Source organism: Geotrypetes seraphini, chromosome 2 (assembly GCF_902459505.1).
Source record: "Geotrypetes seraphini chromosome 2, aGeoSer1.1, whole genome shotgun sequence".
Classification (NCBI taxonomy): Eukaryota; Metazoa; Chordata; class Amphibia; order Gymnophiona; family Dermophiidae; genus Geotrypetes; species Geotrypetes seraphini.
Window position 1 is genome coordinate 452424565 of NC_047085.1, and position 26948 is coordinate 452451512.

General features: G+C 39.2%; 1 protein-coding gene and 1 long non-coding RNA gene across 5 annotated transcripts in view; one reads left to right on the forward strand and one right to left on the reverse strand.

Moving 5' to 3' along the window:
* Positions 1-26948, reverse strand: part of PARD3 (par-3 family cell polarity regulator) — a 1241096-nt gene that overhangs the window by 636234 nt on the left and 577914 nt on the right. For all 4 annotated transcript variants that reach the window (XM_033931514.1, XM_033931513.1, XM_033931516.1 and 1 more), the window contains exon 6: positions 16888-16979. In XM_033931514.1, coding sequence (XP_033787405.1) covers positions 16888-16979 — 92 coding nt within the window. The remainder of the gene's footprint in view (positions 1-16887; positions 16980-26948) is intronic.
* LOC117354283 overlaps positions 20797-26948 on the forward strand; it is a 46566-nt gene continuing 40414 nt past the window's right edge. Inside the window, exon 1 of the long non-coding RNA XR_004538168.1 lies at positions 20797-20957. This is a non-coding gene — a long non-coding RNA (uncharacterized LOC117354283). The remainder of the gene's footprint in view (positions 20958-26948) is intronic.

The following is a 26948-nucleotide window of genomic DNA, read 5'->3' on the forward strand; positions in this document are numbered from 1 at the left end:
TTTAAAAAGAAAAAATCCCCAAGATAGACATTTTGCAGTTTGGAAAATGGGCATATTCGCTACTGGATTTTTGTGTCTTCCGCAAAATGTCTAAACTTGGATTTCGATGTCATATTGAAAATGGCACTCTATGAGAACAGAGGGCAGTCTGTTTCAGAAAGAAGGCACCCAATAGGTCCCACCTGCCATAGGCATCGGGACGGGGAGGGGGCCCCACAGGGGCTGTGGCCTTCTAAAAATTCCCGATGCAATACTTCCCCACGCTTACCTCCTCTTCCTTCCTTCCTGCCCGCTATCGCTATTATTTTAAAGGCAGCCACGGTGCAGTGTTCACTAGATGAGACTTCTACCGTTGGCCTGCCCCAAAACTCTTGATTCAGCAGCAACATCCTATTCTCGCCTAGGCGGGGGCTGCTGAATCAAGAGTTCTGGGACAGGCCGATGGCAGAAGTCTCATCTAGTGAACGGGACCCACGTGACATCATGAAATGTGAGGTGCTGGTTGGTGGTGGAGCTGCAGAGCTGGTATGGAGATGGGGAAGTCCGGAGCTGCAGGGCCTGTCGCTGACATTTTTGTTACAGGGGAATACCGGCTGCAGCAGTGCCTCTGAAGCGCAGCTGGTGGCCTCCCTCCCCGTGTTCCTTGCGCCGTGTTCTGCCCCACTGACACAACTTCCTTTTTCAGCCTGGACGGACCGCGGCACAAGGAACATGGTGAGGAAGACTGCAGGCTGAGTTTCAGAGTAGTTGCCACAGCAAACATTCCCCTGTAACAAAAATGTAAACGGAGGGGAAGGGGAAGGACATGCCGGGCCAGGAAGCCCCCAGGACTGTTTTTTTGGGGAGGTTTTCTAAGTAGAATGGGGGATGGATTTCAAAGACATGCCAGGTGGGGAGTGAAGGGGAAGGACTTATAAGGCCAGAAACATGGGGGGAACTAGTGATGGTCTGGAGGGATAAAAAAAGAGAGTAGTTGGACGTGGGGTGCTGTGAAGGAAAGGGGAATGAGATGGAAGAAGGAAAGAGAAAGGCAGAGATGGTGGACCTGGGGTGGTGTAGAGGGAGATATATAGGAGGATAGGATAGTTGGAAAGGGAGCGATATGGCATGGGAGGGCAGTTGGGAAGGCAGGAAAGGACATAAGTTGCTCAGGCTGGGATGGGGTTGGGAAGGACAGATTCTGCATGGGCTGGGGGGAGACAGGGAAGGACAGATGTTGCATGGGCTGGGAGGGGGTTGGAAGGACAGATTCTGCACTGGCTGGGGGGAGACAGGGAAGGATAGATGTTGCATGGGCTGGGAGGAGGTTGAGAAGGACAGATGATTCATGGATGGGGTGCTGGGAAGTGAGAGAAAGAGTGAGATGCTGCCAGTGGGGGAAGGAAGAGAAAAAGAAAATTGTTGTACATGGAGTGGGAGGGAAAGAGAAATGGTATACATGGGGAAAGGAAGAAGATGGAGAATTGTTAGACATGATAGTGGTGGAGAGGAGGGAAAGAAAAATATTACACTGTGAGGGAGGACACATGACTTAAAGAAGTGAGAGATGTCAAATTCTGGAAAAGTGTGATGGAAGGAGAGAGGTGACAGACCACTGGAAGGGGAAAGAGAGATGCCAGACCAGAGAAAGGAAGGCGAGAAGAAAGAGATATCTGACTATGGGAAGGAGAGGAGAGCGATGTTAGACCATAAGAAGAGGGAGGGAAGGCGAGATATGCCAGACCTTGGTAGAGGAGAAAAATGCCAGACCATATGAGGGTGTAAGAAGGAAGACTGAGAGAGAGGGAGGAGATGGTGCACATGGGGTGAAGGGGAAGGGGGACGAGAGAGGGAGGAGATAGTGTACAGCAATGGGTGTGGCAGGGAAGAGAGATAGAAGAAATGCTTCTTATAGGATAGATGGGAATAGGGGAGAAGAAAGATAAAATGGTACACATGGCCTTTTTCTTTTCTTTTTATTTCATTGTATATGATTCCCCTTTTCCTGAGGTGTTTTCCTTAATCTTGCTTCTTCTTATCAGATTGTGGACTGTATATGATAACTATTACATTGTTCTATTTCTTGGTGCTTAGTCTGTATAGCTAAGTGATGTTATACTTTTGTATTTCCTTTAACATCTATGTACTTGGATGTATTGAAATGAAAGGAAAAAAAAATGGTACACATGGATAGATGGGAAGGGAAGACACAGAAAAGTAGATTTGAGAAGAAAGCAGAAAAATGTAAGAAAGTTGAATGTTAAAGGTCAACGCCAAAGATGAACGTAGGGCAGAAAGTAAAGAAAGAGAGAAAAACAGCAAATGGATAAGAAGGCCATGGGAGCACAAGAACACAGACAGAAAGAAGTGCAACCAGAGATTGGGAATAGATGATTAGATCACCAGACAACAAAAGTAGGGAATATGATTTTATTTTCAATTTACTGATTGAAATGTGTCTGTTTTGAGAATTTATATCTGCTGTATATATTTTGCACTGTTCAGGAAGAAATGAATTTCTTTCTATTTCTCAGGTGTTATAATGCATGTAGAGTCTGACATCGTAGGGTTTCGTTTGTGTATATTAGTACTTTTAGTTTGTGGTCCTGTGTTTGCATAGGGGTTATTATCTGTGTTCTGCATGTGTGACCAAGGCCAGGTGTTCTGATAGGAATGAATGTTGAGAAGCATACAGTTACATTACATTACATTAGTGACTTCTATTCCGCCTGTACCTTATAGTTCAAGGAGGATTACAAAAGAGCTAACTGGACATTTCCAGTGTGCTTTGTGTAGTTTAATTTTGTGTTTAACCATTATGTGTTAACAAGATTATATTGTGTGTGTATATGAAAAATGAATGGAAAACATTGTATTACAGTTAGTACTTTTATAGGGGCGGGGTCAGGGGCGGAGCTTTCAACCTCCCCCCAACAAGAAAGTGTTCCACTGCCTATGCCACCTGTGCAAACAGATTAGAGGATTTGTTTGTCCATACACAGCGGTTTAGGTTGCTGTGGTAGATCCACAATTGGGAAAGAGTGCACTCTCTCTCTCAACACAGTGCACACTATTATCGGTGAATGACAAAACATAAAAGGTCATGTTTTTCTCTCCTCATTTTCATTTGGTAACAACATTCATCATCAAAAGATTGTCACAGATGATTCCTATGTCATTGCAAGTAACAGCCCACCCCTAGTTTTTATTCCCTTTCCCTTCCTTTTCCACTGGCTTCCCTTTACTTTTTTATTCTCTATCTCATATTCACTGTCTTTGAGCCAGAAAATTTCCACCCAAGTTATTCTAGACGCCACTATCGGCGGATAACATTTTAAGAGCTCTGCAAATACACCTTTTCCCCTCCAGACTCACACATTCTATTTAGTAGTATATGCAGTGTTACACTAAAGATTCAAAAGTGCAAAAAAGGAAGTTGGACATCATTCACAGCACTAGTAGTGATGTTAGATCTCATTGCTCCATTGAGAAAGGAGGAATAAGAGGTTGGTGAGTGGGGTGAAAGTCTGGGAACGAAGAATGGCTAAAGAGATGATGTAAGAGATGAGGAAGACAGCCTGAATGGAAGAGATGGAGTAAAGGATAAAGTCTAGAGAGAAAGGAAGTTAAGTAGAAAGATGATTTCCTGTATTGATTATTGTAAGACCCTTTATAAAGGTATAACTAAAAAAGAAATAAGAAGATTGTAGAGAATACAGAACACTGCAGTAAAGATTATATTTAATGCAAAGAAATCTGACCATGTTACCCCCCTCTTACATAAAGCCCACAGAATCACCTACAAAATTCTCTTGTTAACATTCAAAACCAGACAAAATAACCAACCCAAATTCATTAATAACCTTATCCCTTATAATCCTTTAAAGACTCTAAAATCGACAGCTAAAAATCTTTCTATTCCATCCCTGAGGTACATAAACACAATGAGGTCCACCATTTTTTTTGTTATTTCACCTTCTCTCTGGAATAATATTCCGACCTACTTACGTAAAGAATCAATTCTTAATAACTTTAAGACAAAGTTAAAGACATTCCTTTTTCTTGATGCCTTTGAAACCTAACTGTCCTTTTCAGGGCAACCTAGTTGGAATTTATTTTTAGCAGCCACTCCTATTGTTTTTTTCCCTAAATGTTTTATTTCATCCCTGATTACTGTAATTCTTACCCTATTACCTTTTGTTCCCATTTGTCTGTGTTTTTAAACATCTCCGAAAGTCATTGTTATTTTTGGTGATGCTCTGTCATCTTAAATTTGTATTTTAGACAAAGTATGTTTTTATGTTTTTGTCAACCGCCTAGAAGGTCGATTAGGCAGTATAAGAAATTTTAAATAAACTTGAAATTTGAATGGGGAAAGGCGAGAAATCAAAGTCTGAATATAAAAGCCTATAAGCAGTGTTTCTGTTCTTCTTCAGTTCAAAATTAGTCTGCCGTGTAGGAATTCAAAACAAGAAAGGAACATAGGTCTGCAATGATACTGAATTCTTACACATCTGGGCCATCAAGCCAGTCCTAGTTTATTTCTTGAGCATTATGCAGTAGCTGGGGAGATTTTTTCTGTACCGTGTGATTCTGCTGTAATTTTAATGAGTTGGCTGGTCAGGAATCTCTCTCCTTGTCTGGGGGAAAGCACAGCCTTGAGAAGAGCTGTCGGTTATGTAGTAAGAACGAATACTTATCTTTCTAATTGGAAAGCAGAAATATCAAAATGAAATTTAATACAGACCTATCATTTTAAAGTATATGTTAAGTTACTTTTGGGGCCTGTTTTTGGTTCAACACTGTACTTCTTTCAAATGCTATGCTATAGAATTATTCTAGTAACTTGCAATGTTTTGAAAATAATGTGATTGTTCTTTTTATACTGCCATAAAGTCCAGAATTACATGAAGGCTAATAGATTTTGATGTAACCCTTAATATATCAATCTACTTAAAAGCAAATACTGTATATCAATCCACTTAAAAGCATAAAGAGAACGTGGCTAGACGGCAAAATATGTCATTCTGAAAAAAAATGCATGCCATGTGGTTATTAGGTTTCCTTAACACTAAATCTAATAACAGATGGAACAATCACCCTAACAATTTACAACACCTACGGTATAATCCAGAGCTGCAGAAGTGCTGAGTAAGCCTGACCTTCCCATAGAACTGCCATAAAGGGCTGTGGACTGAGTGGATCAGTCAGGCAAAGGCTGGTGATGCATTTAAAAATCTCTCTCCCTCACATGCTGATTGGCAGGAGGAGGAGAAATGTGCTTCTTTTCCTTTTGCCGCTTTCGTCTGACTGCTTTGAGCCATGTATTTCAGAGCAGTCAAGTCTGAAAAGGTAGAAGGAAAGGCTATGGCTACAGGATCTTGGCCGAGCAGAAGCTGTGTGATGGGGCTGGGGAGAAAAAAGAAATGAGGAGCTGAAAAGAACCAAGACACTTGACCGAGGGGGTGTAGAGGAAGAGATAGTGAATAGAGTAAGGAAGGAACAAGTGAGGAGATATACAGTGAAACAAGATTTGTGAAACACATGCAGTGAAACAGGAATTGTATGATCGTCAGACCAGCGTAGAGCATTCAGTGTGCCGGCCAGCGCTAAAACCTTCTTGTGCGGTTTTGTGAAGGGAGGGTTGGGTTAAAATAGGTGTTTACTGAATAAACACCACTCTTCCTAGTGTTCTCTCACCCCTTCACTCGTTTTTGTGTCGTCATTGCACTGGAAAAGGTGCCAAGTAATAGTACTGGTAGCACAAAAACACCATTAAACACTTCCTAAACTACTAGATAATAAATACCTTAAAACAGAAGCCCTCAATAACACTCAAACATGTTTTGAAGGATAATTAGGTTTGATCTAAATGGTGGGTGTGATTAAGTAAGTTCTAGATACATTTGATCATTTTTTTTCTTAGAGTTAAATATTTTTTAAAGTAGAACAAATAAGAAAGTGTTTTGCCGCTGGTAAGAGATTAATATGCTAAGTTTACAAAATCATGACAGCATTGTTAACTTTAAATAATTATGCTCGTGGCCAGGATCATTAGAGATGGAATCAGGTTTTGGACGTTAATGCCTGCTGCAGTAAACAGTCTTCCCAAAAATCTACCAACATTCACCCTAACTTTTAATTCTGCTACTTCTATAAATATCTATCTGTACACTAATAGGTGTGATAGACAGACACTTAAGATAGGCAAAGAACTCAAAAAGGGTTAGATATGGCAAAAAAAAAAAAAATCCATTAACACTTGACAAAATGGTGTTCAGAAATGAATCATGAAGAACGCTGCTTTATCTTCTTTTGTGGACAGCGGGTGAATTTATTTTCCTCAGTTGGATCTTTTGTCACCCCCTTATATCACAGTACATGAAACATAAATATAGTGGCAGTCAGTTTTGCTGTTAGCATTTTATAATGGTTTTATCTGAGGTAGAGGCTGTCAATCTCTTACTCTGCTTTGGGTCTGAAAACGAATCTTCAAGTTAGCCAGACACAGCAGCCTACGTGCAGGACAAACAGATCGCTGATAACAGCTACTGCTTTATCTATCCTTTCCAACTTCTTTGCTAATGAAAGAAATAGATTTATTTTGTTACAGAATTATAATAATAGGGTTCTTATCTTGGGTGGTATCCATGCCACTTTTCCAGACTATCACCATCGCTGCTATTTTGAGCCATTAGGTTACAGGTCTGATGTAAAGCAGAGGTGTCAAAGTCCCTCTTCGAGGGCCGCAATCCAGTCAGGTTTTCCCCAATGAATATGCATGAGATCTATTAGCATACAATGAAAGCAGTGCATGCAAATAAATCTCATGCATATTCATTGGGGAAATTCTGAAAACCTGACTGGATTGCGGCCCTCGAGGAGGGACTTTGACACCCCTGATGTAAAGGGTGAACTTTTGAGCCATCTTTTATGCTAGTTTGTTTTGAATATGAGTCTCTTTAGTTTTGATCTCCTGAAGCAGCCTGGAGGTGCGAAACAAGGTTTCCTTACCAGCATTGGGTTTTGGGCAGATAGTGATAGCTTGAACAACTGGCCTGGATACAGATTTCCTTGATCGATTTAAGGAACGATACTGCAGAACTGGATATAATTGTTACCATGCTATACTGTCTCCTGAAAAAGATACGTGGAATTTATATCCTATATAATGATTTCCTGATAGAGTTATACAATAACAATTTGAAGATAAAAATAATAAAGATAAAACTGCTTCTTGACAATTTATTGTAATGCTCTCTAGACTGGTGACTTTGTGGATTTTTTCAGGACCCCTGATAGTGTTTGCTTGATTGGAGATTGTAAGTTTAGTGAAGCTCCTATTATACCGACATCCTTTTCTCCAATTTTTTTAAAAGAACATCTATTGAGACATGATTTCATTATATCTAGTTTAGTAGGAAAAGGTGTTTGGCTATTTAACATTAGTACATGGCCATTAATACAAAAAATAAGAAATCCATTTTTACAACTGCAGTTAAAATGGCCTCAGCATGCGTGAAAAACTTATGTAAGGGCCACTTTTTGCTGCAGCTTATTAAAAGGACTCCTCAATAACTAATCCCCTAAATATTTTCAGGTATGGTATATTACAGGCATATGTTTTAGCACACGTATTATTCTTCCAAATGTGTGTTTTGTTAATACATCGCTCAGGGGTCCTTTCAGTAAGGCACGCTAGCCGTTTTAGTGTGCGCTAAACGCTAATGCGTCCATTATAGTCTATGGATACGTTAGCATTTAGCGCACGCTAATATTTAGCATGCGTTAAAATGGCTATAGCGTGCCTTAGTAAAAGGACCCTTCAATTAAAAATGCAAATTTGTTTCGAGCGCACTGTCTAGCCTTTTCATGTGCTATGAAAACTGTTGAGTAATTTGCTTTATAAACCATGATGAAAGATATGCAGTTCTACAAATAGATGAAACCCTGGTTGTTCAGACTGGACTATTTGGAGAAAAGGATGTTTAGTTAATATTTGAAATAATGATATGGAAATAAGCGCTCTCTTTTTTCTTTGAGAAAAAAAACAAAAAAACTACTGCTTACCTAATATATTTCCTGCTATATATAATCCTTCTTGTTCTGGACAGAACCTTCATGCTCCAAGCAAGCAGGGGAAAGGAAGAAGCGATATGGATCGCTCTGAAAAGAGAAGATGGAACTTCTATTTACATGGGTGTAGTCTATAGACCGTCGACTCAATCGCAGCAAATTGATAAGGATCTAATTGTGGATATCCAAAAGTTTGGAAGGAAAGAGGAGGTTCTGCTGTTGGGAGATTTCAACCTGCCGGATGCGGACTGGAATGTTACATCAGCGGAATCGGAAAGAAGTAGGGAGATTGTGGATGCCTTTCAAGAGGCTCTGCTCAGACAAATGGTGACGGAACCCACAAGAGAAAAAGCGATATTGGATCTGGTCCTCACAAATGGAGAGAGTATCTCTAATGTTCGAGTGGGTGCTCACCTGGGAAGTAGCGATCATCAAACGGTTTGGTTTGATATTACGGCTAAAGTGGAGAGTGGCCGCACGTTACTTAAAGTCCTAGATTTCAAACGTACAGATTTTAATACAATGGGAGAGTACCTGAAGAAAGAGCTGTTAGGATGGGAGGACATAAGAGAAGTGGAAAGACAGTGGTCTAAGCTGAAAGGAGCGATAAAAATGGCTACAGACCTTTATGTGAAGAAAATCAATAAAAACAAGAGAAAAAGGAAGCCGATATGGTTTTCCAAACTAGTGGTGGACAAAATAAAGGCGAAAGAGTTGGCGTTCATTAAATATTAAAAAACCCAAGAAGAGGAGTGCAGAAAGGACTACTGGGTGAAACTGAAAGAAGCCAAGAGAGAGATATGTCTGGTGAAAGCACAGGTGGAAGAACAAATGGCTAAAAATGTAAAAAAAAGGAGACAAAAATTTTTTCTGATATATTAGTGAAAGGAGGAAGATGAAAAATGGAATTGCTAAACTAAAAGATGCTGGGAATCAATATGTGGAGAGTGATAAGGAAAAAGCAAATGTGCTAAACAAATACTTCTGTTCTGTGTTCATAGAAGAAAATCCTGGAGAAGGACCGAGATTGTCTGGCAAAGTTATACGAGAAAATGGAGTAGATTCTGTGCTGTTCACAGAGGAGAGTGTTTATGAGCAACTTGAAAAACTGAAGGTGGACAAAGCGATGGGACCAGACGGGATCCATCCCAGGATACTAAGGGAGCTCAGAGAGGTTCTGGCGAGTCCTATTAAAGACTTGTTCAACAAATCTCTGAAGACGGGAGTGATTCCTGGGGATTGGAGGAGAGCGGATGTGGTTCCTATTCATAAAAGTGATCACAGGGATGAAGCAGGAAACTACAGGCCGGTGAGCCTCACTTCAGTTGTTGGAAAAATAATGGAAGTGTTGCTGAAAGAAAGGATAGTGTACTTCCTTGAATCTAATGGGTTACAGGATCCGAGGTAACATGGCTTTACAAAAGGTATATCGTGCCAAATGAACCTGATTGAATTTTTTGATTGGGTGACCAGAGAGCTGGATCGAGGACATATGCTAGATGTAATTTACTTAGATTTCAGCAAAGCCTTTAATACAGTTCCTCATAGGAGGCTGTTGAACAAACTTGAAGGGCTGAAGTTAGATCCCAAAGGGGTGAATTGGGTTAGAAACTGGCTGTCTGACAGACGCCAGAGGGTGGTTAATGGAAGTCGCTTGGAGGAAGGAAAGGTGAGTAGTGGAGTCCCTCAGGGCTCAGTGCTGGGGCCGATCCTGTTCAATATGTCTGTGAGTGACATTGCTGAAGGGTTAGAAGGAAAAGTGTGCCTTTTTGCAGATGATACCAAGATTTACAACAGAGTAGACACCGAAGAGGGAGTGGAAAATATGAAAAAGGGTCTGCAAAAGTTAGAGGAATGGTCTAATGCCTGGTAACTAAAATTCAATGCAAAAAAATGCAGAGTAATGAATTTGGGGATTAATAATCTGAAGGAACCGTATATGCTAGGAGGAGAGAAGCTGATATGCACGGACGGGGAGAGGGACCTTGGGGTGATAGTGCCCGAAGATCTAAAGGCGAAAAAACAATGTGAGAAGGCAGTGGCTGCTGCCAGAATGATGCTGGGCTGTATAAAGAGAGGCGTAGCCAGTAGAAGGAAGAAGGTATTGATGTCCCTATACAGGTCATTGGTAAGGCCCCACTTGGAGTATTGTGTTCAGTTTTAGAGACCGTATCTGGCGAAGGATGAAGCGGTCCAGAGGAGGGCGACAAAAATGATAGGAGGCTTGCGCCAGAAGACGTATGAGGAGAGAATGGAATCCCTGAATATGTATACCCTAGAGGAAAGGAGAGACAGGGGAGATATGATTCAGACGTTCAAATACTTGAAGGATATTAACGTAGAACAAAATCTTTTTCAGAGAAAGGAAAATGGTAAAACCAGAGGACATAATTTGAGGTTGAGAGGTGGTAGATTCAAAGGTAATGTTAGGAAATTCTTCTTTACGGAGAGGGTGGTGGATGGCTGGAATGCGCTCCCGAGAGAGGTGGTGGAGAGTAAAACTGTGACTGAGTTCAAAGAAGCGTGGGATGAACACAGAGGATCTAGAATCATAAAATAATATTAAAAATTGAACTAAGGCCAGTACTGGGCAGACTTGCATGGTCTGTATCTGTATATGGCCATTTGGTGGAGGATGGGCTGGGGAGGGCTTCAATGGCTGGGAGGGTGTAGATGGGCTTGAGTAGGTTTTAATGGAGATTTGGCAGTAGGAACCCAAGCACAGTACTGGGTAGAGCTTTGGATTCTTGCCCAGAAATAGCTAAGAAGAAAAAATTAAAAAATTTAAATTGAATCAGGTTGGGCAGACTGGATGGACCATTTGGGTCTTTATCTGCCATCATCTACTATGTTACTATGTTTAGCAATCCTGGCTGGGAAACTACATAAATAGAGCCAGGCAGACCTAAGGCGCATTCCAAAAATTAATTAAAACCATTCTATTTGACAAATTCATCGCCTAAACAGATGACCTTCACTCACTATGATATTTCCCCTTTGCAAACCTGATGTAATTTCTCATGTAACCCCTATTTCTTATGTAACATTTCTCTTCTTGCATTCTGTAATTCGCTGATTGTCAAGCCTTCTTTCAATGTGAACCACCTAGAAGTCATTTGACTATGGCGGTATAGAAGAATAAATTTATTATTATTCTTTAAATATCTAATGGTCCTCTGCTGTTTTTCCTATGTTGACATATATTATATGAGTATAACTTTCGATTCTTAGTTCATATGTTTGTATATTTGTTATATTTGAAAAATTTTCAATAAAAATACATTGACTTAAATATCTAGTTGTCTAAAAAGTCAATTCTTAAAATATTTTTGTTACCATTGTACTGTATAAAAGCATTTTCCTATCAAACCTTTAGAAGATCAGTTAAGACCTATCTATTCGATAAATGTGTTTAATTTTATACTCTTGATTATGTATTTATCAGAATGTTTGATATAATTTCGCTGTTTGTATGCAGTCTCTTTTTGCTCTGAACTGTCAAGCTATTGCGGTATATAAAAATAAAGTTATTATGATTATGTACTGTGCTTTTGTATATGATGTTGAATAGGTATGTGTAACCCAATTATCTCTTTGACCATTAATCTTAAGTTTATTTTTTATAATATATTACCTAAGAAATATTTTTGTTTTAATTGACTAATTTATACAAGTACACTCTACATTAACAGTACTCAAACTGATCAGGTACCGTCACCCTTTTGTCAACTGGTGCCATATTCACCTGATCTCTACTGCAGGGCCCATTTTATTCAGTGGGTCCAGTGATAGATAATATACGAATAATGGTATTAGTGTGCACCATTATTAAATAATCCTTAGACGTTACCATGCTAGGGTAGACCAAAGATCCTTCACGCTAGATAGCATTCTGAATCAAACAACAGCCATCAGGGTCACTTGTGCCTGGCATGCCCTAAAGAGTAAACCCGTTTTATCACTTATTCCTAAGGATAAGTGGTAGCTTTCCCAAGCTACTTGGCTAATAATGGTTTTGAACTTACATTGGAAGTACTTGTCCAAACCCCTTTTAAACTCAGCTGTGTTAAATAGCTGGTTCATATTCTGTCTCAATATAAGTGGTGCTCAATTGTGAACGGAGTAGAACTACTACTTTATTCAGTTTGTTTTAAATCTCTTCTCATGTTAATGCCATAGAGTATCCCGTAGATTTAGTTCAGTTTTGAAAAGGTAAATAACTATTCCTTGTTTACCTGTTTCACTCCAATGATCATTTTATACACCTCCAAAACCAAGAGCCTAAACCTGTTCAGCCTTTCTATAATTTGTATTGCCCTTTTGTGTATCTTTACTACTTCCACTATAGTCAACTTCGCTTCGGACTGGGTCACCATGTGTGCTTAAACTGAGTGTGCACTTAATAGAGGGGGAGGGGGAATCTGCAGTTAAGCCGGCTCAGTTTAAATATGGCTTAAGGGCTGCTGGAGCCTAAAGTACAGGAAAGCTATGCCCTACAGTTTGAGTGGTAGCGGAGAACTCACTTTCCCAGCTGTCCCAGCGCTTAAGCTGCTGTGTGAAGCCTAGTCATTCCCAGTCAGAATGAGATTGCATTCAACCGGAGTGAACGTAATGTGAAAGAATAGAGGTTGGACCTATGACATCAGTGCACATAAGCGGATTGTGTGCTTATCTGAATTGCAAATATCCAGTTTATGTCCATTGACATTAATGTACAAAAAACAAAAAAAACGGGCCTGTGGTGGTAGGGTGTGGATAACCGAAGTGTGCGCTTAACCGACATGCACTTAGTTGGAGCCGACTGTATATCAAAACTGCACACAAACTCAAAGTATGGGTAGAGATATGAATTTGTTATTCTTCCTTCAAATATTTAAATATACTGTACATACACATTGATTAAAATGCACTAAGCTACAAATTAATGAGCGTACAACTGATCTGCATGCGTTAAAAAGTCATGTCTCTAGTGAGGTATCTGAACTGAACTGAAAAGAAATGCTTGAAAATAGAGGGAAAATTTTACATCCAAAAATGAATATTTTCTCCTGTGCATATCCCTAAAATTTAGATTTAGGTTTATCCTGTTCAACTTTATGCTCCAGGCAATGTACTTTATAATAAAAATAACATACCTACTGTAAGAAATAAAAATGAAAAAAATAAAATCATAAAACATAAATAATAGAAAGAATGCAATAATACCATAAAAAGACACTAATGAACACAGCAACACAGTGCACACAAATTAACCAAAACTCAGCCAATATACAGTTCTGAAGCTCGACTCCTGCTACTGTGTACTAAAAGTTACAACCCCCAGTTTGCAAAGTCTAGATTTTGTGCACCTATAGTTAAGAAATCATTTCTCCCTACATACTGTATATTACTTTGTACTTGGCCATATTAAATTTCATCTTCCATTTAGATTCTCAGTTACCCCAGCCTGGCAGGATGCAAGGTCCTTCTGCAGTTTCTCAGACTCTTCTTGTGTTTTAACAAATTTGAACTGATTTGTCTCATTTGAAAATCTGATCATCTCATTCACTCCCCTTTCCAGTCCTACTAGAGTTCCATCAAATATTCCACTGCTTACTTCTCTACAACAGGAAAACTCTGTGTCCTACCTTTCAAACAGTTCAAGATAACAGTAAGACACAGCCGATTTAAAAAAAAATTTCCAGCCAATCAGATGTTGAAAATAATTATGCAAGATAGGTCAAGATCACAAGGAGCTGCAAAACAATTTTAAACCCAGCTTCCCTGGTGATATTCCTCCACTTCAATGGGCCTGATTTTAAAAAAAGTTGAGCTTCTAAATTTATGTTCCTTATCTTGGCCTCCTAAATCTGTGACATTTGTTTTCAGACAGATAAGGGGGGAATTTTTCAAAGAGTGTTAGCATGCTCTAACCAATAAAGATGCCCATCAAAAGTAATGGGTGTCTTTGGCGGTTAGCGTGTAATATCATGGTTGCGTGCACTAATGCGCTTAGCCCCCTTTGATGAATCCCCTCTTAGATGCCTAAATTTTCAACTGAAAATTCATCAAGCTATTCTTATAAATTTAGGCCTTATCTAGATTTATGGCTTAATTAATGAACCTAGTGCTCAAAAACACTCCAAACTTCTTTTCTCAGCCCTAAATCTACCCTGCTGCCACCCACTGTTTATGCTCCTAAATTTAGGACTCCTTTTACAAAGGTGCACTAGCGGTTTTAGCCCGTGCTAGCTGCTACCGCCTCCTTTTAAGCAGGCGGTAATTTTTCAGCTAGCACACGCTATAGCACGCGCTAATCCGGTGCGTGCGCTAAAAACGCTAGCGCACCTTAGTAAAAGGAGCCCTTAGTTATTTTGTGAAATTCTGAATATAAATTTAGGCACTCAGCATAAATCCCTTAAATACTAGACCCAATGAGAATATCCCTCCTTGCAAATGAATGATAAAATATACAGCTAACAAAAAACTATGGGGTCTTTATATTAACTTGAGGTAAGCGCTAATATATGCTTAGTGCAGGACACACTCAGGCACTGTCATAAGCTCCAAACTGGCACGCGTTACCCACGAGCTGAAACGGTTTTTATTTTTTAGTGGATGCTGTGACTGGGGGCAGAGAGTGGATGTGTCTGTGCTAATCAGTAAGCACATCTACATTAAGGCATGCTGATTTATTTGTGGCTGGTTAAATCACTTTGAATATTCAGATTACCACCCAAATCCTTGGGACCAGATTCTACAAATGGCGCCTAACTTGGAAGGCGCCTAGCAAAGCAGCACCTACCGCATGTCAAAGTTAGGTGCCCTTTGTAGAATTAGACCTAGTGACGCCTAAATCAACTTGGCCACTGGTATATTAAGCCAGGGTTTTCTTAGCCTAATATACCAGCACCTGACGAACACCTACCTACCAGTGCCTAACTCAAGCCACATCCAAACGCCCATAACCATGTCTACTTTCCAGATAAGCATCAATAGACACCTTGGTGTAGACATCTACCGTAAGGTAGTAGGTGCCTACCGAGTTATGTGGCTACCAGTTAATTAATTTTTTAAATTTTTAATCATTTTTTTAATCGCTTTTTAATGACACTTGTTAGGCACCTAACTCGGTAGATGCCTTTTATAAATGATTGCAAAGGAAATACGGCAATTGTTACTAATGTCAAAAAATTCCCTATAGGAATTATCAAGGATGGACAGAGAGATATAGGACACATTTGAGGTATTTATGGATTAGTACATTTTGGTATAATATTAATATAAAAGAACACTTGTGATGTAACCAGTGCTTTTGGGCAGTATATTCTGCCTAAGTTACTGAAGTTCTCTCATATCACAAAATATTTTCATAGCTCGCTATTTTATCCAGGGCCTATTCATATTTGGAGAAAGACAGGAGTCTTGGGTTTGATCTTTGAATTGTTTTTAAAGGCCATTCACTAACGGCATTATTAGCACATGGCTAGTAATTGAAAACCAAAACAGAGTATCAGCCATTTTACTGCTGCAGTATAAAATGATCTTAATGCACAAAAAAAGCCATGTAAAGGTATTGTACACTAATGCAACTTTCTACTGCAGCTTTATGTCACACACGTTTGTATGATTTCATTTAAAGACTACACTGTAAATAACATTTTTAAAAAGTGCTTTTGGACTCACTGGGAATATAATAGATGTACATATTTTACATATCAGAGACACTGCCTTTAAATTTTTAAAAAAAAATATTTTCTGATATCTTCTTGCCATGATCTACAATCTTCTATTAAATATCATTCAAGTAAAATCCCACAGTAAACTGTTTCAGAGCTTATCCATTTTAACTAACATAAAATTATGCATAATTGGTTTAAGAATTGGAAGTTACAGCTATTCTTAGACAAATGAATGATCTTTGTAGAATGTGTTTAGTACAATTTTGGACTCTTCTTTTTAAATGCATGACAGTACGTTAAACTCAGTTATTATAAACTACAAAAAAATGTTAATTTATTTCTCTCATTAGTAGAGCCTGGCCTCTGCTGTGGATGAAAATGAACAATTCTACTGTATGATTCTAATTCCACCACTCTACATCATAAAACCAGCCATATGAAAGACTCATTCATTTCTTCATATGGGACATATCCACCACTTTAGTTATTACAGCGGAGGTACAATGACATAATACTGATAACATCCATAACCACTACATTAGATGCTGGCATTAAGTAATATAACTTTAGCAGAATGCATGGAGAAATAGCTTATATCTTCAATATTCCTAGAGTTAAAACAGAAATAGAGACAATAGTGACATTTTTGAGTGGGCAAGAGAAAAGAAGAACATCTAATGGTCTAAGAAAAGTTTAAGTAAATTTGCAGTTTCCTGTTCATCCCTGAATTCTCCTATAGGCTAACTTAAAAACTACTAGAACAGCTCATAGAAGTAATTGACTCTATCTGTAGTAATTCTATACATACAGGACAGATGTACAGATGAAAACAAAATGATTCATTCAGTATGATGTTATAGTTCAAACAGGGAGTTAGCACTTCATGCCACATTAACAAAATGTGATATTACACTAACGGCACTATGATATCCTGTAAATGCAACATTAAACTCATTTACAGGGATGAGCCAATTAGTTCTTCATTACATTGCTCTCAAATCATAATAAACAATTTGGAGGACAAGAAAAACTACCATCAAATATAAAATAGAAGTCCAGCAATAAAATATATTGCTTTGCAACAAACCACAATGAAAGCACATTGGGTTTTTTAAATATTGTGTCCCTGTATATGCTGTTAAAACTTGTTTAATCACAAAGACTAACTTACTCTAAAGAAAAGCTTTGGGTATTCTCCAAACCAGTATCAGCATGACCAACTGGTTCAATTCTGCTGTTCTCTTTCACTGTTTCATCTTCATCCTGAGTGGAAATATATATATAAAAAAAAAAGTATTATGAGTTTTTCATTTTTACTTACTCAAAAGTGTCCAAGGCATTGCAGAGGTAAAGCCATTTTTTGAATTAGTTTTTAAGGCATCCACCAAGTTTTGGGAACATTAGTATTGATTTTCATTGCTTGTTGTTTGATTTCATTATCTATATTTATAATGTACGCTGCACAGATTTTATGACAGGCAGATTCGAAATGTTTCAAATAAATATTAGTAAATGCCATCACAAGTGCTTTATTGTCACATTTTCTTGCTTTCTTTTAAAATTACAACACCAAATATAATGAAACAAACTTAAGAACAATACAATTAGAAGATGTGACATTCTTTATAGCATCAACAGAATCCTGCCCTCCCATCACTTTCCTTTCTGAATAGAACCAATTATACTCCCTCTCCACCTGTACAATTCATCAGCTTTGAAAAGTCCGATATCAACCCAAAGTCTGACTTTGATACATAGGGCTCCTTTAACTAAGGTGCGCTAGCGTTTTTAGCGCACGCAGGAAATTACCGTGCGCTGTGCTTCTAGAACTAACGCCAGCTCAATGCTAGCTTTAAGGTCTAGCACATGCAGCAATGTAGCGCATGCTATTCCGTGCGTTAAAGCCCTAACGCCGGCTTAGCAAAAGGAGCCCATAGTTTGATAGGGTTAAATCTATCAGTTTCAAAGTTTGAAAAGTAGAAACGTTGGGAGCTACCATTTGAGCATTCGCTGTTCAACAATTGGGTGGGCATTGCTGTGAAAAACATGGTCCATGGACAAGAGCCTGTGGGGGTGTGCCCGAAGGGCATGACCAAAGGAACAGGCCAAACCCCTTTAGAGCCCAGAGGAGCAGTAGTAGGAATCTATCTTCAGTATTAGGGGGAAGAAAAGAAAAGGGTAGAGTATGAGTGCAAGTAAAATTGACATGTCATCTGTACATGGTCCTATGAATCAACATTTAAGAGTAGTTCCTGAACCGGGGACCAGCGGGAACTATGAGCACCCTCTCCCCTACTGCTGCCTCTCTTTGTTCTTTGAAGAACACTCTGCCTCCTCCGTCTGCTGTGACTTCATTGGGAACTAGTACACCTCTAGAAGATAATGCAGATTCCCTTAGTTCATTTGTTCAAGGAGGACTTTGTGGACATTCAGGAATGGTGGAGAATCTCAATAGGGCACCTATTCCAGAGGCCATCCAGATTCCTTCTGATTTCGGCCAGAAATGAACATTTGATCAAGGTAGCTCTGTTTCCTTAAAGGATATCTGGCAAGTAATCACAAGGACAGAACATTCTCTTCTGGGAACAATACCCTCATTATGGAAATTTTCACAAAAGGAATCAGCTAAATTTCTTAAACAGGGTAAGAAATTACCAGATGTTGAAACCTATCTGCAGAAAATGTATTCCTCTTTGGCTACTTTGCAATCCTCTGCAATTTCAATAGTGAAGTATAACTACTTAATACACTCTTACCTGTGGACTTGTGAATCATACAGGCTAACTTATAGTGGAGAAAAAACTAGAGTCCTCTCCTAGGATGACGGTGAAGCCTGAGAGACAGGGAGGCAGAGCACTCTACAGCAGCCCCTTCTAAAAGACCAGTGAAGAACCCTAAGCAAATGCATCACAATGAGCTTAGTAGTATTTAAAAGCGCTCTTCTTGTGATACACTAAATTTGTAGCTACCGCCTGGTAAAAGCCCATGTTAAGTCAATAAAATGTTTTATCTTACAATAATTTTATATTACTTCTATTTATTAACCTGAAAAGTGGTAACCACACCACTTTATCCACAATGCACCTTTTAAACTCATGAAGCCTTCTCTGGGTAGCAAGAAACTCCTTAGGATTACAACTTTGTCACAAAGATACACTATTAGAAATAGCAGCTACCTCATTGTAAATATTTCTAAGCTATTATATGATAAATGGAATATCGCTGAAAAAAAAGTCAATTGTTACAAGTAGGGGAGTGAACCTGCACAAATGGTTCATGTCACACCTCTATACATATTATACAATAATTCTCACATACCTGCCTATTTCTGCACAGATGAAAAAGGAAACCTTAACAAGTTTAAAAACCGTATAAGTGTAAAGCAAAATGTTTCATCTCAACACTGCTTCCTCATTAGGTGCAAAAGGCTGAGCAGCACTAGTACCAAAATCCATATTGTATCTTCCACTGCACCATAGCTTTTTCATCAAATAACACAGATGATGTATCATCCCAAGGCTGTACATACTTCACCAAGCATATATATGATTAAGTGGACAGACAGACAGCCAAACACTCAGCATTAAGCACATGTGTGTTTTGCAGAATATGCTGACAAAAATGTAACTTCTGTCCTGCTTTATCAACTTTAATCTTAGCTACATGTCACTTTTATGCCTCCCCCCAAAAAAAATAAAAATTGAACATAATAGAGCTTACATGCCATGTTTTATCAACTAAAGGCATGCTCATATATGCAATGGCAATATTCTTAATGCAAATAAAAAGGAAATTCAAATTACATATAATAACCCTGGGCAATCCTTAATAGTACTATCTAGAACAGAGATGGGCAACCACATTCTGAAAGCCACAACCCAGTTGTTTTCAAGATTTTCACAATGAAAATACATGAGATCTATTTGCACACAATGGAAGCAATACATGCAAATCAATTTCATGCATACGCATTGCAGAAATCTTGAAAGCCTGGCTAGGTTGTGGCGCTTGAAGACCATGGTTGCCCACACCTGATCCAGAATAATTTTGACTTGATTAATTAATCCTACCCTTCCCCCATTCTGTGTGTATGGGGAATAAAAGCTTAATAATAGAGTCACCAAGATGACTTTGAGCCTTTTCTTCTTCCATGTTCCCTGAGTTGCAATAAGCATGTGAACTGACTTGAGGCCACCATTCTCAAAAGCTTTCCATGGCAGTAAGACTCATTAAAGCAGTCTTACAACCATGGAATGCTTTCCTGCCAGTGTTCAAAAGGGTTCTCAGGGGCTGCTACCGATTCTTATAGCAGCCACCGAGAACATTATGCAAATGCATCACAAGGAGCTTATTAGTATTTTCTTTTAAGAAAGGTTTGGACAATCTCCTGGAGGAAAAGTCCATAGTCTGTTATTGAGAAAGACATGGGGGAAGCCACTGCTTGCCCTGGGTCGTTAGCATGGAATATTGCTACACCTTGGGTTTTGGCCAAGTACTAGGGACTTGGATTGGCCACCGTGAATATGGGCTACTGGGCTCGATGGACCATTGGTCTGACCCAGTAAGGCTATTCTTATGTTCTTAAATGATGCACTAAAGGGAACGCCACCCCCACCCCCCTTTTTTAGGATCATAATTTTCCTGCAGCTCTGGAGCTGCCAGTAGCTCTTGAATCTGTGTTGTGTGAGGTACACAACACATACAGAATGCAACACCCATTAAAAAATAAGCAGGAAAGTAGGGGCTGCTGTGCACAGCTGTCGTGCATGTGTTGTACACACAACACGGTCAGTATACCTCCTCTCCCCCCAACCCATTCTGGCTAAACAAACAATCCTACAGAATTAAATACCATATGTAAGAGACTATTACCTTTACACATTAGTTTTGAAAGGTCACAATGTATAGGTGATGTCCCTCTGAGCAGCTGTCAAAGAATTAAATCAAAATATTGAAACTTAAACTATAGGTTAATGATCTGTGTGAAAGTTTGAGTTACAAGAAGAATGATTTACTAGTAATGTGCTCTGTGTCCTGCATACAGACTGCAGTAATGACAGCATGAAGGCTCATTCTGCTTACAAGGGCATTTTGCTTCAGACCCAAGGACATTCTCTGAAAAGGAACCCAGTATACTACAGCAACTGCTTGGGAACCAATATTAAATATTTGAAATGCTTCCCTAACAGCTTTCTTGGCAAGAGTTTCAGAGACTTTAAAAGTTCCAATGAAGTACAAAAGGTACAGTAGTTGTAAGATTACTAACGTCTATATTGATTTTGTTTCGGTAAGATAAATTTTTTACTATAAAATAGTAGCTTAATAATTCTAAATCCTGGCATGCTTTCTGAACAAGCTGCAACTCACATTTTATAAAAATGTACACTTTTAATTACCCATAAGAGTCCCTGAAAGTATCTAAGTGGGGAAGAGAATGGTTCTTAAACGTACATTTTGCTTTCATAGGCTTTTGGTATCGATCAGCAAAATGATAACCTAGGGGTTACAAGTTCAGCATGGAGAGACAAAAAATATTAAATTATTGAGTAGATATTAAAGTAGGGCAGTGGCAGTCTGTGATGCTCAATTAACGTTTCCTCTGAGAGTCTGTGAGAAAATAAGAGGCTGAAGCATCCAGCTCTTCTCTGGGCTGTAGAAACACTTTGTGCAATCTAGATGACGGGGCACTGCATGAAGCCAGGCTACTTGAAGATTGATGAGCCCATGTTTTGAGAGGCTCTAATATGCACTTCTTTGTGCCATCTATCTCTCTTAAGCACCAGGCAAGTAATACATCTCAGAGGTTAACCAGCATCTTGAACCTGACTAAGAAGTGCACTGTGAATATAAACAAGCACTCGTAACAGGATGAGGTTTTTCCAAATGAGAAACAACTACATGTTTATAAACCAAATGGCAAGGAAAATCATGTTGTGGGTTTCACACAAGAAAAAAAATTACATTACAAGTACAAAAGTAACTTGTTTCTAACCTAGGAGTGCACAGAGGAAATCCCAAGACAATAGACAGTGAAGTATACCTGTATGCATAAGATTTTCCATTACAATTCATTTCTATGGTAAATAGGAAATGGTTCTGTTCTCTTCAGCTCTTCCTGATTGTGGTTGCCTTTTGAATACGGAGCTGTAGACTAGCAACAAACAAGTAACATTGTTGGTGCAACATTTTGACACCAGGAGCTTCTCCATAAGGGACATCATAAATGAGGGAGGTGTAATTATTGCCCATATACTCTTGAAGTGGATAGAATAGTAAACCCAGCAATGGGTCAATTGTTTTATCTGAAGGCATATATAGACTGTTCCACAAATCAAGTAATTTATGCTATATATTGTCCTTGTTTATTACTATATCTTGGACAGACAAAGCACACAGTAAAACAAGGTGTGATGAATGGAAGCTACATAAGGCCTTGCAATCTTACTTGTGGCTGGGAAAGAGGGTGAGGATTTCTTATTCCGTTGTCTCTAAGCCAGCAGCCCATGGGGGCCTGGGCCTTTTAAATATCTGCTACCTCACAGTGGCGTGTAGCATGAGACATATTAGTGACTGGTATCGATCTATAGAGGACTTTTCTTCTACCCACTTGGAGATGTCTCTTATGGGACCTGTTCATTTCAGCTGTTATCTGCACACTTTGGGACTTTGGCCCCTGGAAGCCATTTAAAACTCTCATAATTTCTTCTGCTATTGCTACTTGGAGATTCCAGATGTCATCACTTCTCAGGTAACACCTCTCCCTATTTGGCTATCGGGAACAACCCTCAGTTTCCAGATGGCATCTCTTCTCCAGCATTTCTCCATTGGGAGAAATGCTGGAGAAAAGCATACAATATTTATTTCATGTCTTAATCAAAGAGGGTAAGGTGAAGCCCTTTGCAGAGTTACGTCAATAATCCCTTTCTGGCCTTCACACCTTCTCCTACTTACAAATTAAACATTATATTGCCAGCCTGCTTTAGACAGATTTGACAGAAGATGTTCAAGAAAAATTGCCTGCACTTTACACCTTAGGTGCACAAAAAAATGCCCTTTTTTTTTACCATCATAGAGCTTTGCAAGATACATTTCCTGAACTTATTTATCCTAGGTACATGAATGCTTGGCAGGTGGACCTAAACATGCCACTTTCTGAAACTACTTTTAAGGCCTTTGTTCTTACTATGCAAAAGGTAACTGATAATGTTGCTTGTTGGGAGTTACAATATAAGTTTGCACTCCACCTGCATATCTCACTCTGGAAAACACACATATCAGGCACTGCCTCCACTGCTCACTGTCCTAAGTGTGGATCCCTGGATGCTACCTTGGGACATATGTTTTGGCTTTCCCCTCGGTACAACATTTTTGGAACTCATTGCTTCGAGCCATCTCTTCTCTTTGGAATTGTGGAGTTAAACATGAATCTCAAATTTTGTTTGATACCTTTTCTCTGAAATCCTCCCATTCCATCAGGTTATTCTGCCTTCATAAAGCGTGCAGTCCTCCTTGGCATAAAGGTTATTCTACTCAAATGGCTGGATGAGTATTATTATGTTGCCATTCACTTGTCCATCATGGATCAGGATTTTTATTGAGCAATGTAAGAAAAAATTCTAACAGCAGCACTATAATCAACCATAATTGCTACACATCTGATATACTACCACTCTGGTAGGAAGTGGTAATGGGGAGGGGGACACTACTAGCACAAGTTACGTAGTAGGCATCTAATCATACAGGGGAGGAGTCTGGTGAGTGTAATTAATTTTCATTAATAGGGCTGGGGGACATCTGACTTCTGGGCTGATGGATTCAGGTGTGTTATCAGGCCAATGAGTGCCAACAAAGTAATGCAGGGACCTAGAGAGCTTATGGTTTAACTTGAATGGAAAGGTCACCCAGTAAGCCCTTGCCAAAGAGAATGATAAATTTGCTTGGTCAAAGCAGGCCAACTGACAAGTTACTGACTGGCTTAGTAAGCAGGCTAGATGTGTTGTCAGAACGTCTCAATAAAGCAGTGGCCTTCTGTTTATAATTCCACTCAAAAACAAGTTTGTAGTATGATTATTACTGAACATGGGTCTATAGCAGTGGTCTCGAACTCAAACTCTTTGTAGGGCCACATTTTGGATTTGTAGGTACTTGGGGGGCCTCAGAACATAAGAATTGCCGCTGCTGGGTCAGACCAGTGGTCCATCATGTCCAGCAGTCTGCTCACGCAGTGGCCCTTAGGTCAAAGACCAGTGCCCTGAGACTAGCCTTACCTGCGTACGTTCTGGTTCAGCAGGAACTTGTCTAACTTTGTCTTCAATTCCTGGAGGGTGTTTTCCCCTATAACAGCCTCCGGAAGAGGGTTCCAGTATTTTACCATTCTCTGGGTGAAGAAGAACTTCCTTACATTTGTACGGAATCTATCCCCTTTTAACTTTAGAGAGTGCCCTCTCGTTCTCTCTACCTTGGAGAGGGTGAACAATCTGTCTTTATCTACTAAGTCTATTCCCTTCATTATCTTGAATGCTTCGATCATGTCCCCTCTCAGTCTCCTCTTTTCAAGAAAAAATAGTTACTGTCTTATTAAAGAAATGGCAATCTTGCATGAGGTAAAATTCTTTATAGTTTATAAATCTTTCCTTTTGGCCAAGTCTTAATAATATTGTAATTTATAGCTAAAGAGACATATGATCAAGAAACTTTTAACATAACATAAGATGCCTCCACTGGGTCAGAATTGAGGCCAATCATGCCCAGCAGTCCGCTCACGCGGCGGCCCAACAGGTCCAGAATCTGTGCAGTAATCCTCTATCTATACCCTTCTATCCCCTTTTCCAGCAGGAAATTGTCCAATCCTTTCTTGAACCCCAGTACCGTATTCTGCCCTATTACGCCCTCTGGAAGTGCATTCCAGGTGTCCACCACACATTGGGTAAAGAAGAACTTCCTAGCATTTGTTTTGAATTTGTCCCCTTTCAACTTTTCCGAATGCTATCTTGTTCTTTTATTTTTCGAAAGTTTGAAGAATCTGTCCCTCTCTACGCCTTTCATGATCTTGTAAAGTCTCTATCATATCCCCTCTAAGTCTCCTCTTCTCCAGGGAAAAGAGTCCCAGTTTCTCAGCATATGAAAGGTTTTCCATACCTTTTATCAGACGTGTTGGTCTCCTCTGAACCCTCTCGAGTAACGCCATTTTACTTTTGTGATTACGATAAACATACCGAGGGCCTCAAAATAGTACCTCGTGGATGCATGTGGCCCCTGGCTGCGAGTTTGAGACCACTGGTCTATAGGGAGGGGGTGGTCAAGCCAGGTCACAGTTGTTCCAGTTACAAAAGTAACTTGTATGCTAATCCCAAATAGCACCAAGAACATCTCAAGATAATAAGCAGTGAAGTATACTTGCATTCATAAGATATTCTTTTTCAAGTCATTTCCTTAAGAAATAGGGAATATTCTCGTTCTTATGTATGAGAGCTTCTAATTTACATGTATATCAAGTAGGCCATCAGCTGAGGGATTTCATTTAAATACAAATTCACTGACAGAAAAATGTGAGCTTCTCTAAATCTTGTACATCACTAGTTAGAAAACATTTCACACAAAACTATAATTTTCATCTTCTTGAGATTAAAAAAAAAAAAGTTTGAAACATGCACATTAAGATTCAAGATAATGAAAGAATATTCAACCATTAAATATACTTAAATTGTTGCCCTATGCTCACATTTCAACTAATCAACTTATCTCAGCCTTCTACTGGGAAAGAGGGTGGCTGGGAGCTGGACAGAAATGAAGCACGCGCTGGAGGGAGGCACAGAAGAAAGGAAGGGAGAAGGCCGTGTTTGCGGGAGCACAAGCTGGGCCGCGGGTTGGACACTTGATTTAAATGTTTGCTGCCGCTGCTGCTGGTTAAGAAAAGCAGCAGCGGCAGAATAGGGAGGGTGGTTCCAGCGTAGGGCCCGCCCCCTGACCATTTCAGCCCCTAGGCTCATGCCTACTTGGCCTACCCTTTAATCCGGCCCTGCATCTACGACCCTTTCAGTAAAAAGGTATTTTCTCAGATATAAATAATTATTTCCTTAGATGCTGGACTGGAGAGCTAAGGCTGACTGAGATCCACGTGTTAAAGTATCTTCAAAACACTGCAAATATTTTTCTGTTTTAATACGTTGCATTGTTTTGATTTTCTTGGTACATAATTCCTTGAAGTTTATTACAGTGTGCATAATACTAACAGTAACAGGTACTGGTACTGGTAGTGAAGGAGTCCTTCTCTGCTATGTCCCATACACCTCCCTTTCCAAGTGGTGCTTGGACAAGGGAAGCTGTGTTCTCTCTAAGCTGCACTATGCATCCCGTAGCTGAAAAAAGCAGAATATAAATGATAATTAAAAGTTTATCTGCATACAGTGTGCTTTGTATGGTTTAATGTTGTTGTTACTATTATATACAGTTAATAAGATTATATTGCATATACATGAAAAATGAATAGAAGAAATGGCATTACATTTAGTACTATTATTATAGGGGTGGGAGTTTAGGGTAGAGCTTGGGCAAGGTCTGGGTAATGCTTGGGACTCCCCCCAAACAAAAAAGTATTCCTCAGCCCCTGCCTCAATTGACACATAGCAATGATAAATGACACAATAGGCAAAGATTATTTTGGAATTTAATAAGAAATGTGATCAAAAGAACAAATGATTTCTGACTTTTTTTTTAATGTTTGAAGTGAGTCTTAAATACTTAGGACCTGATTTGCTAAGAAATTTTCTTGCTCTGTATGTGGGGGAGAAAAAGCTAAGTAAATCAGGCACGTCATTCTGGTAAAAATAAAAACAACAACAAAAAAAACCTTGCAGAGTGGTATAGATCTGCTGATCCCTCAGCCAAGATACTATTTCAGATAGAGTAGAAAACGTCTGAGGCCTTCTTTGTAAATTTATCATTCAGCTTTCCCATCTGGAAGCACTGTTTTGTATACAAAAGAATTAGTTCATGAGGCAGACCAATGCATTTGCTAAGTGCTCTTTTACAAAGTGAGTAGTACAGTACTAAGAAACATCTAGCCATCCATTAAAAATCTGAAGATATTTGCTCTGAATGCTCTGCTTTCCACATATTTGTATTGATGGAATTATGCAATTCATACTTCTAAATAACATGGACTGGCTATCATTTCTATCCCTCTCTCTAAAGAATCTTCTTCACAGACTATGAAGGTGCAGCTGTGTTTCA